We start from the raw sequence: 14,337 nt of genomic DNA, 5'->3' as shown, positions 1-14,337 counted from the left end.
AAGAGAAAGCATAATCATTGCAAAGATTAGTGGGAAGGCAGAGGATTGGGAAGCTTTTAAAGAACTACAGAAGGTAACTAAAAAAACAATACAGGGAGAAAAGATGAAATACAAAGGTAAGCTAGCCAATAATATAAAAGAGGATAGCAAGAGTTTCTTCAGTTCTATAAAGAGTAAGAAAGAGGCAAGAGTGGATGTTGTACCACTAGAGAATGGTGCAGGAGAAGGAATAAAGAAATGGCAGAGTAGTTGAATAACTTTTTTGCATCAGTCTTCACAGTGAAAGACACCAGCAACGTGCCTGAGATTCAAGAGAGTCGGGGTGGAACTTAGTGGAGCGGCTGTTACTAGGGAGAAGGTGTTTGGGAAGCTGAAAGGGCTGAAGGTTGATAAATTACCTGGACCGGATGGACTGCACCCTAGGGTTCTGTAAGAAGTGGCTTTAGAGATTGTGGAGGCATTGATAATGATATTTCAAGAATCACTAGAGTCGGGAGTGGTTCCAGATGATTGAAAAAATGCCAATATTACCCCGCTGCACAAGAAGGGAGCAAAGCAGAATAGTGGGAACTATAGGCCGGTTAGTCTGACTTTGGTGATTTTAGAGTCCATTATAAAGGATGAGGTTACAGAGTACTTTGTAGTTCACGATAAAGTAGGCTGTAGTCAACATGGCTTTGTGAAGGAGAGGTATTGCCTGACAAATTTACTGGAATTCTTTGAAGAAGTAAATAGCAGGACAGACAAAGGAGAGTCAGTAGATGTTGTTTACCTAGATTTTCAAAAAGCCATTAATAAGGTAACACAGGGGAGGCAGCTGAGGAAGATGAGAACCCGCGGTATCAAAGGGGCAGATACTAGCATGGATATCAGGTTGGCTGGATGGCAGAAGGCAAAGAGCGGCAATAAAGGGGGCTATTTCTGGTTGGCTGCCAGTGACTAGCGGCGTTCCGCAAGTCTCGGTACTGGGGCCGCTACTCTTCACGTTGTATATTAATGATTTGGATGAGGGGGATTGAAGTTTGTGGAGTATATGAAAATAGATCAAGGGGCAGGTTGTGTAGAGAAAACATGGACTCTGCAGAAGGACTTTGACAGATTGGGAGAGTGGGCAGAGAAGTGGCAGATGGAATATAGTGTAGCAAAGAGTGGAGTCATGCATTTTGGTAGTAGGAATAAAGGCATAGACTATTTTCTAAATGGGGAGAGAATCCAGAAATCGGAGGTGCAAAAGTACTTGGGAGTGCTGGTGTAGATTTCCCAAAAAGTTAATCTACAAGTCGAATCGGTAGTAAAGAAAGCAAACGCAGTGCTAACATTTATTTCACGAGGGCTTTATTTTAATAAGAGATGATGATGAATTTTGTTAATCAGAGGATGGTGAATCTGTGCCACAGAAGGCTGTGGAGGCCAAGTCAGTGGATATTTTTACAGGAGAGATTGATAGATTCTTGATTAGTACAGGTGTCAGGGGTTATGGGGAGAAGGCAGGAGAATGGGGTTAGGAGGGAGAGATAGATCAGCCATGATTAAATGGTGGAGTTGACTTGATGGGCCGAATGGCCTAATTCTGCTCTTATCACCTCTGATTCAGCAGTTTAATGGCCCAGAATTTCCTGCTGGAAGCAGCAGCCTAAGCTTGCTGTTGGCAAACCCGGTAAGTCCTGACATTACATAAGGATGCATGAAAGTGAAGCAATCCCAAGCCGTTTCCCCTCACTGGCCAGCACGGTGGTGCAGTGGTAGAGTTGCTGCCTTACAGCGCCAGAGACCCGAGTTCAACGGGTGCTGTCTGTACGGAGTTTGTACGTTCTTCCCGTGATCGCGTGGGTTTTCTCCGGGTGCTCCAGTTTCCTCCCACACTACAAAGACGTACTGGTTTGTAGGTTAATTGGTGTAAAAATTGCCACTAGTGTGTAGGATAGAACCAGTATATGGGTGATCGCTAGTTGGCATGGACTGGGAGGGCCAAAGAGCCTGTTTCCACACTGTATCTCTAAACTAAATTAAACTCAACTCAACCCCCCATCAGTCTGAAGAAGGGTTTCGGCCCGAAACGTCGCCCATTTCCTTCGCTCCATAGATGCTGCTGCACCCACTGAGTTTCTCCAGCAATTTTGTGTACCTTCCACACAATAATCATGGCTGGTCTTTTACCTCAGCGCCTGCACTAATCCCATGTCCCTCAAACCTCTGATTTACAACATACAGAAGCCTGAAGTGCCACACCACCAGGTTCAGGAACGGCTACTTTCCTACCACCACCAGCTTCTTGAACTGAACTGCACACTCCTAATTCTATCTCCACACCGTACCACTAATTATGTTATGTGTTTGTGTGTGGTCTGAGTCTGTGTGCCTGTGGTGCTGCTGTAAGCAAGACTCTCCCTGCATCGCACATAGGGTTGCCAACTTTCTCACTCCACACAAGGTCAAAATACGGGACAAATTCCCGACGGCAATTCGTTGCCCGACTTGGCCGTGGCTGGGTGAGTGATGAGTTGGCCCGGGTGCCGGACTGCACACAAAGCCCAGCCGGTGGGCCAGCTGAGGGGGTTTGGCCCGGGCTCCCCATCAAACTCATGAACCGATGATCGGCCATGAGAAGGAGGGGTGGTGGTGTCGGCGGTAAGCGAAGGTCCGAAGGTCGGACAGCCGGCCGGGCTGCCGACCGAGGCGAGGCGCTGTTGCTGCACTCCATGGGCTGCACTACGTTGGTACGGGTGAGGCGGGGCCGGACGCGACGCTCCGACCCGACAGTCCCCTCGACCCGAGTAGCAGCTGTCAAATACGGGACAAGGGGGTCCCGTATGGGACAAACCAATTTAGCCCAATATACGGCTAATACGGGACAGTTGGCAACCCTAATCTCACCATAACAACCACCATTTCACTCTTGAATTTACACATTGGCTGAGCCTCCGTTGCCCCTATAAGGTAAAGAATTTAAGAAATTCAACATGTCTGTGGGTGAATTCTGACTTTGCTGCTGCTCTCCATCTCCTGAATGTTTGACCTCGTACTTTGAGACCGTGATACGCCTGTGGGCCGGATGATTTCGGGTTACGGGCAGCATTAGACCCGGGGGCCGTAGGTTGCCGACCCCCTGATGTAGAGAGATAAAGAACAATGAATGAAAGATATGCAAAAAAGTAACGATGATGAAGGAATCAGGCCATTGTTAGCTGTTTGTTGGGTGAAAACAAGAAGCTAGTGTGACTTGGGTGCAGGAGGGATAGAGAGAGAGAGAGGGAATGCCGGGGCTACCTGAAGTTAGAGAAATTAGTTCGCTCCATTGATTCTGCCTCAGCCACTGAGTTTCTCCAGCATTTTTGTCTACCTTAGAGAAATGAACACCTGCATTGCCATGGCAGCCCTGCTCTCACTGGGCAGGCTCTGATGCCACCACTTGGAGAGTGGGCAGAAAGAGATCACAGTATGATTGATTGGAAGTTACAGCATGGAAACAGGCCTTTCGGCCCACCGAGTCCACGCTGAACGCCGATCACCCGTTGTACTAGTTCTATGTTATACCACTTTCGCTTCCACTCCCTACAGGCTATGGGCACTTTACTGAGATCAATTAACCTGCAAATCTTTGAGATTTGGGAGGAAACCGGAGCACCCAGAGGAAACCCACAAGATCACAGGGAGAACGCACAAACTCCACACGGACAGCACCCGAGGTCAGGATGGAACCCAGGTCTCTGGCTTGGTGAGTCAGCGCCTCTACTAGCTGTGCCTCTGTGCCGCTTGATGAACCTACATGAAATAACCAAAGATTTTTTGACAGCCAGCCAAGCCTTCTCCATTGCAGAAATCTTTCACGTATATGAATAGGTTCAAAACAGGCTGACATTATTTACTTAAATAACCCTTTTCACTGAATCTCAATGCACACGACAATAATCATTGGTATCAATACAGATACCTATTTTGCAGTTATGCAGATCACAAAAATAGCACCTTGCTATAGTTTAGTTTAGTTTAGTGACACATTGCCCTTCGGCCCACGGAGTCTGCGCTAACCAGCGTTCAACCTGTCACTATCACTATCCTACAAACTAGGAACAATTTACAATTTTACCGGAAGCCAATTAATCTACATGGTCCATGCAGACAGTAATTATGCCCCTGTCCCACTTAGGAAACCTGAACGGAAACCTCTGGAGACTTTGCGCCCCACCCAAAGTTTCCGTGCGGTTCCCGGAGGTAGCAGGTGGTTGCCGGAGGTTGCAGGTAGTGGAAGCAGGTAGGGAGACTGACAAAAATCTCCGGGAACCGCACGGAAACCTTGGGTGGGGCGCAAAGTCTCCAGAGTTTTCTGTTCAGGTTTCCTAAGTGGGACAGGGGCATAAGGATCGTACCACAGTCTGTGGCGCTGTGAGGCAGCAACTCTACCGCTGCGCCACTGTGCCACCCTTGTTTACTGACTGATTTTGGTAGAGACGCATTAAGGTACTTGTTTTTCTCAAGTCTATCAGATACACATTAAGTTCAGCCGCTGGTCTTTGAGAAGTGTTCGAGCTGCAGACACACACAATTTCACCGGTGTTGTCAAGCAGTAAATAAAGGGCCTGTCCCACCTTTTACACTTCAACGCACCAAGGCTGAGACACACTGAGGTCAGCCTGACATTGTGCAGCTGCCGAATATATTTCCTTAAAGCACAAACACTACAGTGGGAGATTTATTTATGGCTGTAAGCACCAGTACATTGTTCCAGCACCTTTAGAAAGTTAAAAACTAGATCAAAGCAGCCACCACAAGTGTTTAAGGTGAAGGGGGAAAGATTTAATATGAATCTGAGGGGAAACCGTTTCACAGAAATGGTGGTGGGTGTATGGAACAAGGTAGTTGAGGCAGGTACTATCACAACATTTAAGAAGCAATTAGACAGGTGCATGGATAGGACAGGTTTAGAGGGACATGGGCCAAACGCAGGCAGGTTGGACGAGTGTAAATGGAACATGTTGGTCGATGTGGGCAAGTTGGGCCGGAGGGCCTGTTTCCACGCTGTATATGACTCTATGACTGTTTTATATGTACAGCAACCTTTAGTCTGCAAAGAAGCATTATTGCCTGCAGCGTTTGCATTCTGAGCACCCAATACTGCAGCAAGTAAACACATCACTGTGCACTGGAGTATTAATGTTGGGCTGAATTGCTCTTGTCGAAGAAGTAAACAGATGTTAACTTGAGTCGGGTATATGTTCTTTTTCTCCTCAGTGGTTAATCCTACTGGTTGTGTTTTAAAATTAGTATTTCTATCGCTGACGTATGAAATTTAAAGGGATCCGTGGTGGATCTTCAGTGGCTTCCCGAACCCCAGCCAGGGAACTGGACAAAGAGGGTTCACAGAACATAGGGCGCAGCGGTAGAGTTGCTGCCCTACAGCGCCAGAGACCAGAGTTCAACGGGTGCTGTCTGTGTGGAGTTTGTACGTTCTCCCCGTGATCGCGTGGGTTTTCTCCGGGTACTCCAGTTTCCTCCCACACACCAAAGTTGCTGCCCTACAGCGCCAGAAACTGGGGTTCTATCCTGACTGCAGATGCTGTCTGTACAGAGTTTGTACGCTCTCCCTGTGACCTTGTGGGTTTTCTCCGGGTGCTCCGGTTTCTTCCCCCACACCAAAGACATGCAGGTTTCCAGGTTAATTGGCTTCAGTAAATAATTGCAAATTGTTACTAGTGCTGGTTACAGCGATCACTGGTCGGCACGGACACGGCGGGCTGAAGGGCCTGTTTCCACACTGTATCGCTAAGCTAAATGGTACAGCAAGAACAGGCCCTTTGGTCCGCAATGTCTCTGACAAACATGGTGCCAGGACTGACCCTTATTGTCCTGTGTGAATGTCTCTTAAATGCCACTATTGTATCTGCCTCCTGGGAATACGTTCCAGGCACCCAACACCCCGTGTAAAAAAACGTGCCCCACACTAAAGAGTCATACAGCATGGAAACAGGCCCTTCTGCCCAATATGCCTATACTAACCAAATGCCCCATCTAAACTCGTCCCATCTACACCAGTCCCACCTGCCCACATGTACCTATCCAAATGCCTGGTGACACCTCATTTCATATACTAAAGACCCTCTGTGTGAAGAAGTTGTCCCTCAGGCTCCTATTAAATCTTTCCTCTCTCACTTATGTCCTCTGGTCCTTGATTCCCTACTCTGGATCAAAGATTCAGTACATCTAAGGTTCACTCCTATCTATTCATCTCACGACCTTATACATCTCTATAAGTTCAACCTTTCCTATTAACTCTTTCCTCTCTCACCATCCACCTGATGTATCTCTGGTCTCTGAGAGTGCAGCTCTAGCGGAAAGGTTCTGAGTGTTACCTTTCTGCCTCCTTTGACTGCTCCTCCACCTGGTCCCTGCGCTTCTGCTCCCCCCGCTGCCTCTCCAGCTCCTGCAGCTTCAGCCTCTCCAGGTGCCGCTTCTCAATGGCCGCGTCGCTCAGATGCTTGGTCGTGTCAAAGGTCACCTGGAGGACAAGGAAGGACAGGAGACAACTCGCAAGATCCACTTCACCTTCACAATGTCACACTTTAAGGAGGGTTACAAGCCGAGTTACTCCAGCTTGCTGTGTCTATCTACGGTTTGAACCAGCGACTGCAGTTCCTTCCGACACGTAACCTGATTGAAGATGGACACAAAGTGCTGGAGCAACTCAGCGGGTCAGGCAGCGTCTCTGGAGAAGAGGAATGGGCGACATGTTGGGTCAGCACCCCAATAACATCAGGTACTGAGGCAATGCAGCGTAGGTCTTGCTATTGAGGGAGTGCAGTGTAGGTTCACGAGGTTAATTCCCGGGATGGCGGGACTGTCATATGTAGATAGAATGAAGCGGCCGGGCTTGTATACTCTGGAATTTAGAAGGATGAGAGGAGATCTCATTGAAAGATATAAGATTATTAAGGATTTGGACACGCTAGAGGCAAGGAAACATGTTCCCGATGTTGGGGGAGTCCAGAACCAGGGGACACAGTGTAAGAATAAGGGGTAAGGCATTTAGAATGGAGAGGAGGAAAACCTTTTTCACACAGAGGGTTGTGAATCTGGAATTCTCTGCCCCAGAGGGCGGTGGAGGCCGGTTTTCTGGATACTTTCAAGAGAGAGCTAGATAGGGCTCTTAACGATAGCGGAGTCAGGGGATATGGGGAGAAGGCAGGAACGGGGTACTGGTTGTGGATGATCAGCCATGATCACATTGAATGGCGGTGCTGGTTCAAAGGGCCGAACGGCCTCCTCCTGCACCTATTGTCTATTTATCATTATTAGACTCCAAGACAGCACCCAATTATCCTGGACAAATTGATCATGTCCCTTGATATGCATAAGAAAAAACTAAATAATGTAATCAAACGGAAACTGGCAGGCATTTATAGGGATTACAAATCAGTTTTTACTGATTTTATGTTTTTTTAGGAGTTCCTTTCCTCTGGCTTAATGTTAATCAGCTTTTACTCCGGAGATGATGACAGGAAGATTTTTTTAAAGTCATACCGCATGGACACAGGCCTTTCGGCCTAACATGCCCACACCAACCAAGGTGCCCCATCTACACTAGTCCCACCTGCTCGCATTTAGCCCATATCCCCCTAAAACCTTTCCTTTCCATGTGCTTGTCTCACGTATAATGTTGGAAAAATGGCGGCCAATTTACACAAAATCTGCTCCCCAAACAGCAACATTAACGGGCAAATAATATGTAAATTGTTGATAGAGAGATTGGCGAGGAGATTGAGAAGGTTGCTCTTTTTCAAAGTGGTGCGGTGGAGTGCCTTGCATCTCACTGAGACTGCAGGCATGTCCCACTGAAGTGTCCACTTGAGTTTCTTTTGTCTGGAATGGGAATCGAAACAGCAGTGTTCTGCCTCAGTGTAGCTGGGATAAATTCACGTGGAGTCCAGGGTTTACTTTCCCAACAAACCCTCTTTGTTATAAACTGGCTCACTTGGCAGTCACGAGTCCTGGGGCACGGGGTTTCCAGTCCCCGGGCAGATGCACGCAGATACAAAGCTTCCATCACTTTTTATACTATCCCTTATCTACATTTCACCCAGCTTATACATTTCTTTGGCCCCCATTTCTAAGGAAGGACTCGCTGGCATTGGAGAGGGTCCAGAGGAGGCTTACAAGAATGAACCCAGGAATAATTGGGTTTACATATGATGAGCATTTGACAGCACTGGGCCTGTACTCGCTGGAGTGGGTAAGGATGAGAGGACACCTCATTGAAACTTACCGAATAGTGAAAGGCTTGGATATAGTGGATATGGAGACAATATGACCAGAGGCCATAGCCTCAGAATAAAAGGATGTACCTTCAGGAAGGAGGTAAGGAGGAATTTCTTTAGTCAAACGGTGGTGAATCGAGGAATTTGTTGCTACAGCCAATAGACAATAGGTGCAGGAGTAGGTAATTTGGCCCTTCGAGCCAGCACCGCCATTCACTGCGATCATGGCTGATCATCCACAATCAGTACCCCGTTCCTGCCTTCTCCCCACCACCCTTGACTCTGCTATCTTTAAGAGCTCTATCGAACTCTTTCTTGAAAGCATCCAGAGAATTGACCTCCACTGCCTACTGAGGCAGAGAATTCCACAGATTCACAACTCACTGGGTGAAAACGTTTTTCTTCAATTCCGTTCTAAATGGTTTACCCCTTATTCTTAAACTGCGGCCCCTGGTTCTGGACTGCCCCAACATCAGAACATGTTTCCTGCCTCTAGCATGTCCAATCCCTTAATAATCTTATACGTTCGCCTCTCATCCTTCTAAATTCCAGTGTATACACGCTCAGTCGCTCCATTCTTTCAACATAAGACAGTCCTGCCATCCCGGGAATTAACCTGGTGAACCTACGCTGCACTCCCTCAATAGCAAGAATGTCCTTCCTCAAATTTGGAGACCAAAACTGCACACAATACTCCAGGTATGGTCTCACCCTGTATAACTACAAAAGCACCTCTTTGCTCCTATACTCCTATGGACAGCTGTGGAGGTCGTCATTTGGTATTTTTAAGGTGGAGATTGCCAGATTCTTGATTGGTAAGGGTGTCGGTGCTTATGGGAGAAGGCAGGAGATTGGGGTTGAGAGGCTCCTATGACATGAATTATCTCACATGCTCAGTGAGTGCATAAGGTAAAGCAATTCATGATACCGTGTTGTACTCTAGTGAGCTACGTGCTATAACAGCACTGTTTCACTGTAAAGATGCTCCCCAACTTACGTTAGGGTTATGTCCTGCGGACCCTTGCATTGGTGGGATGTTATAATAGTTGGAAACGGGAGTGCTACAGTGCATGTGTAAATTACTATTCGACGTGGAGACCACGGGACAGGGGGGGGGGGGGGGAGCTCCAACGCGGAGACACAGAGACCACGGGGGGAGCTCCGAGGTGGGGACCACGGGGGAGCTCCGAGGTGGGGACCACGGGGGAGTTCCGAGGTGGGGACCACTGGGGAGCTCCGAGGTGAGGACCACAGGGGAGCTCCGAGGTGGGGACCACGATGACGTCAATGGGCTTAAAGAATTGATTACGCAAGTCGCCTATTGCATACAGTGCATTCAGAAAGTATTCAGACACCTTCACATTTTGTTACGTTACAGCCTATTTTAAAATGGATTCTTTTTTTTTTAATCATCAATCTACACAATACCCCAGAATAAAGAAGCGAAAAACAGGTGTTTAGAAAATTTTGCAAAGTAATTAAATAGAAATCACTGAAATATCACATTTACATAAGTATTCAGACCCTATGCTATGACACTCAAAATTGAGCTTAGGTTCATCCTGTTTCCATTGATTGTCCTTGAGATGTTTCTACAACTTGATTGGAGTCCACCAGTGGTAAATTAAATTGATTGGACATGATATGGAAAGGCACACACCTGTCTATATAAGGTCCCACAGTTGACAGTGCACGTCAGAGCAAAAACCAAGTCATGAAGACGAAGGAATTGTCCGTAGACATCCGAGACAGGATTGTGTCGAGACACAGATCTGGAGAAGGGTATAAAACAATTTTTGCAGCATTGCAGGTCCCGAAGAGCACAGTGGCCTCCGTCATTCTTAAATGGAAGAACTTTGGAACCACCAGGACTCTTTATAGAGCTGGTCACCCAGACAAACTGAACAATTGGGGGAGAAGGGCCTTGGTCAGGGAGGTGACCAAGAACCCGATGGTCACTCTGACAGAGCTCCAGAGTTCCTCTGTGGAGATGGGAGAAACTTCCAGAAGGACAACTATATCAGCAGTACTCCACCCAGGGCCGGCCTTAAGCTGATTGGACCGATTGCTCCTAATTGGGCCCCGCGAGTAAGGGGGCACAGCGCCAGAGTAATCTACTCTTGGCTCGGGTAGATGTACCCCGGGTGGAGGGGGGGGGGGGAGAGAGGGGCGGAGAGAGAGTAGAGGGGTGGAGGGGGAAGAAAGGGGTAGACGGGGAGGGGGGTGTGAGGGGGAATGGAGACGGGGGAGAGGGGAAGGTGGGTAGTTCCCTCGCGGTCCCGGGGCAACGCTCCCGCCCTTCCCGCACACAGCCCCGGCTCCACCCCTCTCTCTCCGACGCGGTGAACAATACAGGGAGGGCCGGGCCGGGGGTTGGAGCAACGTTTACAAACATCGGCCTCAGCTCACACCCGTCCGCCCGGACCCTGGCATCCGCTCCCGCCGACAGACCTCGCCTTCCCTTCTTCCCTCCCTCCCTTCTCTCCTTCCTTCCCTCCCTCCTTCCTCTCTTTTCCCTTCTCTCATTCGCTCCATCCCTTCTTTCTCTCCTTCCCTCCCTCCTTTCCCAACTTCTCTCCCTCCCTCCCTTCTCTCCCTCCCTCCCTTCCCTCTTTCCCTCCCACACACACATCACGCACAGACAACTACCACACACAACTAAGTTGGGATGGGGTAGAAGGCCAAAGGGTAGGATGGGGCTGAAGCCCAAAATTTAATGCCTGGACTGGTTTTTCACCAATAGTTATTGGTTTTCCAGTATCTATTTAATTAAATTACTTTTTTTTTCATTTCAGTCACTAAAACAAGTGGTATTGTAACTATGTACTTTTCAGACGTGATCTACACATTTTGTTTGTTGTAGGCTTACATGTATGCAATTTTATATTAAAATGTAGCTTAGATATGTTTAGTCCATTAACTCGCATGCATGTTTTGCGCACATTTTGATTACATTCCATTCCACCACAGAGATATAAAGTCTATAATAGACTTTAATTATATTTCTATGATTCTACAGACCTTGGCTGGGAACCTGGGGCTCACAAAAATTGTTCCCAATTGGGCCCCGCACCTCCTAAGGCCGGCCCTGACTCCACCAATCAGGCCTTTATGGTAGAGTGGCCAGACGGAAGCCTCTCGTCAGTAAAATGCACACAACAGCCCGCTTGGAGTTTGCCAAAAGGCACCTAAAGGACTCTCAGACCATGAGAAACAAGATTCTCTGGTTTGATGAAACCAAGATTAAATTATTTGACCTGAAGGAAACCAGGCACCGCTCATCACCTGGCCAATACCATACCTATGGTGAAGCATGGTGGTGGCAGCATCATGCTGTGGGGATGTTTTTCAGCGGCAGGAACTGGGAGACTAGTCAGGATCGAGGGAAAGATGAACGGAGCAAAGTATAGAGTGAAGGTACACAAAATTGCTGGAGAAACTCAGCGGGTGCAGCAGCATCTATGGAGCGAAGGAAATAGGCGACGTTTCGGGCCAAAACCCTTCTTCAGACTGATGGGGGGTGGGGGGGGAGAAGGAAGGAAATGGGGAGGAGGAGGAGCCCGAGGGCAGGCGGATGGGAGGGTGGGAGGAGACAGCTAGAGGGTTAAGGAAGGGGAGGAGACAGCAAGGGCTAGCAAAATTGGGAGAATTCAATGTTAATGCCATCCGGACGCAAGGTCCCCAGGCCGAATATGAGGTGCTGTTCCTCCAATTTCCGCTGTTGCTCACTCTGGCAATGGAGGAGACCCAGGACAGAGAGGTCGGATTGGGAATGGGAGGGGGAGTTGAAGTGCTGAGCCACCGGGAGTTCAGGTAGGTTATTGCGGACTGAGCGGAGGTGTTCGGCGAAACGATCGCCCAACCTCCGCTTAGTCTCTCCGGTGTAAATCAGCTGACATCTAGAGCAGCGGATACAGTAGATGAGGTTGGAGGAGATACAAGTGAACCTTTGTCGCACCTGGAACGACTGCTTGGGTCCTTGAATGGAGTCGAGGGGGGAGGTGAAGGGACATGTGTTGCATTTCTTGCGGTTGCAACGGAAAGTGCCCGGGGAGGGGGTGGAGTGGGAGGGAAGGGAAGAATTGACGAGGGAGTTGCGGAGGGAGCGGTCTTTGCGGAAGGCAGACATGGGGGGAGATGGGAAGATGTGGCGAGTGGTGGGGTCACGTTGGAGGTGGCGGAAATGGCGGAGGATTATGTGTTGTATTTGCCGGCTGGTGGGGTGAAAGGTGAGGACCAGAGGGACTCTGCCCTTGTTGCGAGTGCGCGGATGGGGAGAGAGAGCAGTGTTACGGGGTATGGATGAGACCCTGGTGTGAGCTTCATCTATGGTGGCGGAGGGGAATCCCCGTTCCCTGAAGAACGAGGACATTTCCGATGCCCTGGTATGGAATGTCTCATCCTGGGAACAGATGCGGCGTAGGCGGAGGAATTGGGAGTAGGGGATGGAGTCTTTACAGGGGGCAGGGTGGGAAGACGTGTAGTCCAGATAGCCATGTGAGTCAGTGGGTTTGTAATGTATGTCGGTCAGGAGTCTGTCCCCTGCGATGGAGATGGTGAGGTCAAGGAATGGTAGGGAAGTGTTGGAAATGGTCATGGTGTATTGGAGTGCCGGATGGAAGTTGGTGGTGAAGTGGATGAAGTCAGTCAGTTGTGTGCGGATGCAGGAGGTGGCCCCAAAGCAGTCGTCAATGTAACGGAGATAGAGGTCGGGGATGGGGCCCTGGTACGTGTTGAACAATGATTGTTCAACGTACCCGACAAAGAGGCAGGCGTAGCTGGGGCCCATGCGTGTGCCCATAGCTACGCCTTGTGTTTGGAGGAAATGGGAGGAGTCAAATGTAAAGTTGTTGAGGGTGAGGACCAACTCCGCTAAGCGGAGGAGAGTGTCAGTGGCTGGGTATAGGTTGCTCCTCTGGCCGAGGAAGAGCCGGAGGGCTCCGAGGCCATCCTGGTGGGGGATGGAGGTGTAGAGTGACCGGACATCCATGGTGAAGATGAGGGGGTGAGGGCCCAGAGAGTGGAATGCGTGGAGGCGGCGGAGAGTGTCTGAGGTGTCTAGAACATAGGTGGGAAGGGATTTGACCAAGGGGGATAGGATGGAGTCAAGGTATGTGGAGATGAGTTCGGTGGGGCACGAATACGCAGAGACAATGGGTCTGCTGGGAGAGCCGTGTTTGTGGATTTTGGGGAGAAGGTAAAAACGGGCCGTGCGGGGCTGGGGAACGATGAGGTTGGAAGCTTGGTCGGGCAGGGCGTGGGAATTGATGAAGTCGGTGATGGTGCTAGAAATGTTGGCCTGGTGCTCGTCGGTGGGGTCATGGTCCAAGGGTAAGTAGGAGGAGGTGTCCGAGAGTTGGCGCGTGGCCTCAGCTTTGTAGAGATCGACGCGCCAGACTACCACGGCACCTCCCTTGTCGGGATTCCCCTCCGCCACCATAGATGAAGCTCACACCAGGGTCTCATCCATACCCCGTAACACTGCTCTCTCTCCCCATCCCAGCACTCGCAACAAGGGCAGAGTCCCCCTAGTCCTCACCTTTCACCCCACCAGCCGGCAAATACAACACATAATCCTCCGCCATTTCCGCCACCTCCAACGTGACCCCACCACTCGCCACATCTTCCCATCTCCCCCCATGTCTGCCTTTCGCAAAGACTGCTCCCTCCGCAACTCCCTCGTCAATTCTTCCCTTCCCTCCTGCACCACCCCCTCCCCGGGCACTTTCCGTTGCAGCCGCAAGAAATGCAACACCTGTCCCTTCACTTCCCCCCTCGACTCCATTCAAGGACCCAAGCAGTCGTTCCAGGTGCGACAAAGGTTCACCTGTATCTCCTCCAACCTCATCTACTGCATCCGCTGCTCTAGATGTCAGCTGATTTACATCGGGAAGACTAAGCGGAGGTTGGGCGATCGTTTCGCCGAACACCTCCGCTCAGTCCGCAATAACCTACCTGAACTCCCGGTGGCTCAGCACTTCAAATCCCCCTCCCATTCCCAATCCGACCTCTCTGTCCTGGGTCTCCTCCATTGCCAGAGTGAGCAACAGCGGAAATTGGAGGAACAGCACCTCATATTCCGCCTGGG

At 49.6% G+C, this 14,337-nt stretch overlaps 1 protein-coding gene across 1 annotated transcript in view; it reads right to left on the bottom strand.

Annotated features, from left to right (window-relative positions):
• Positions 1-14,337, bottom strand: part of LOC116978936 (A-kinase anchor protein 17B-like) — a 47,787-nt gene that overhangs the window by 18,554 nt on the left and 14,896 nt on the right. The window contains exon 3 of the mRNA XM_033030239.1: positions 6,348-6,493. Within this exon, the coding sequence (XP_032886130.1) occupies positions 6,348-6,493 (146 nt within the window). The remainder of the gene's footprint in view (positions 1-6,347; positions 6,494-14,337) is intronic.

Source organism: Amblyraja radiata, chromosome 12 (genome assembly GCF_010909765.2).
Source record: "Amblyraja radiata isolate CabotCenter1 chromosome 12, sAmbRad1.1.pri, whole genome shotgun sequence".
Classification (NCBI taxonomy): Eukaryota; Metazoa; Chordata; class Chondrichthyes; order Rajiformes; family Rajidae; genus Amblyraja; species Amblyraja radiata.
This window is presented reverse-complemented; position numbering and strand designations above follow the sequence as displayed.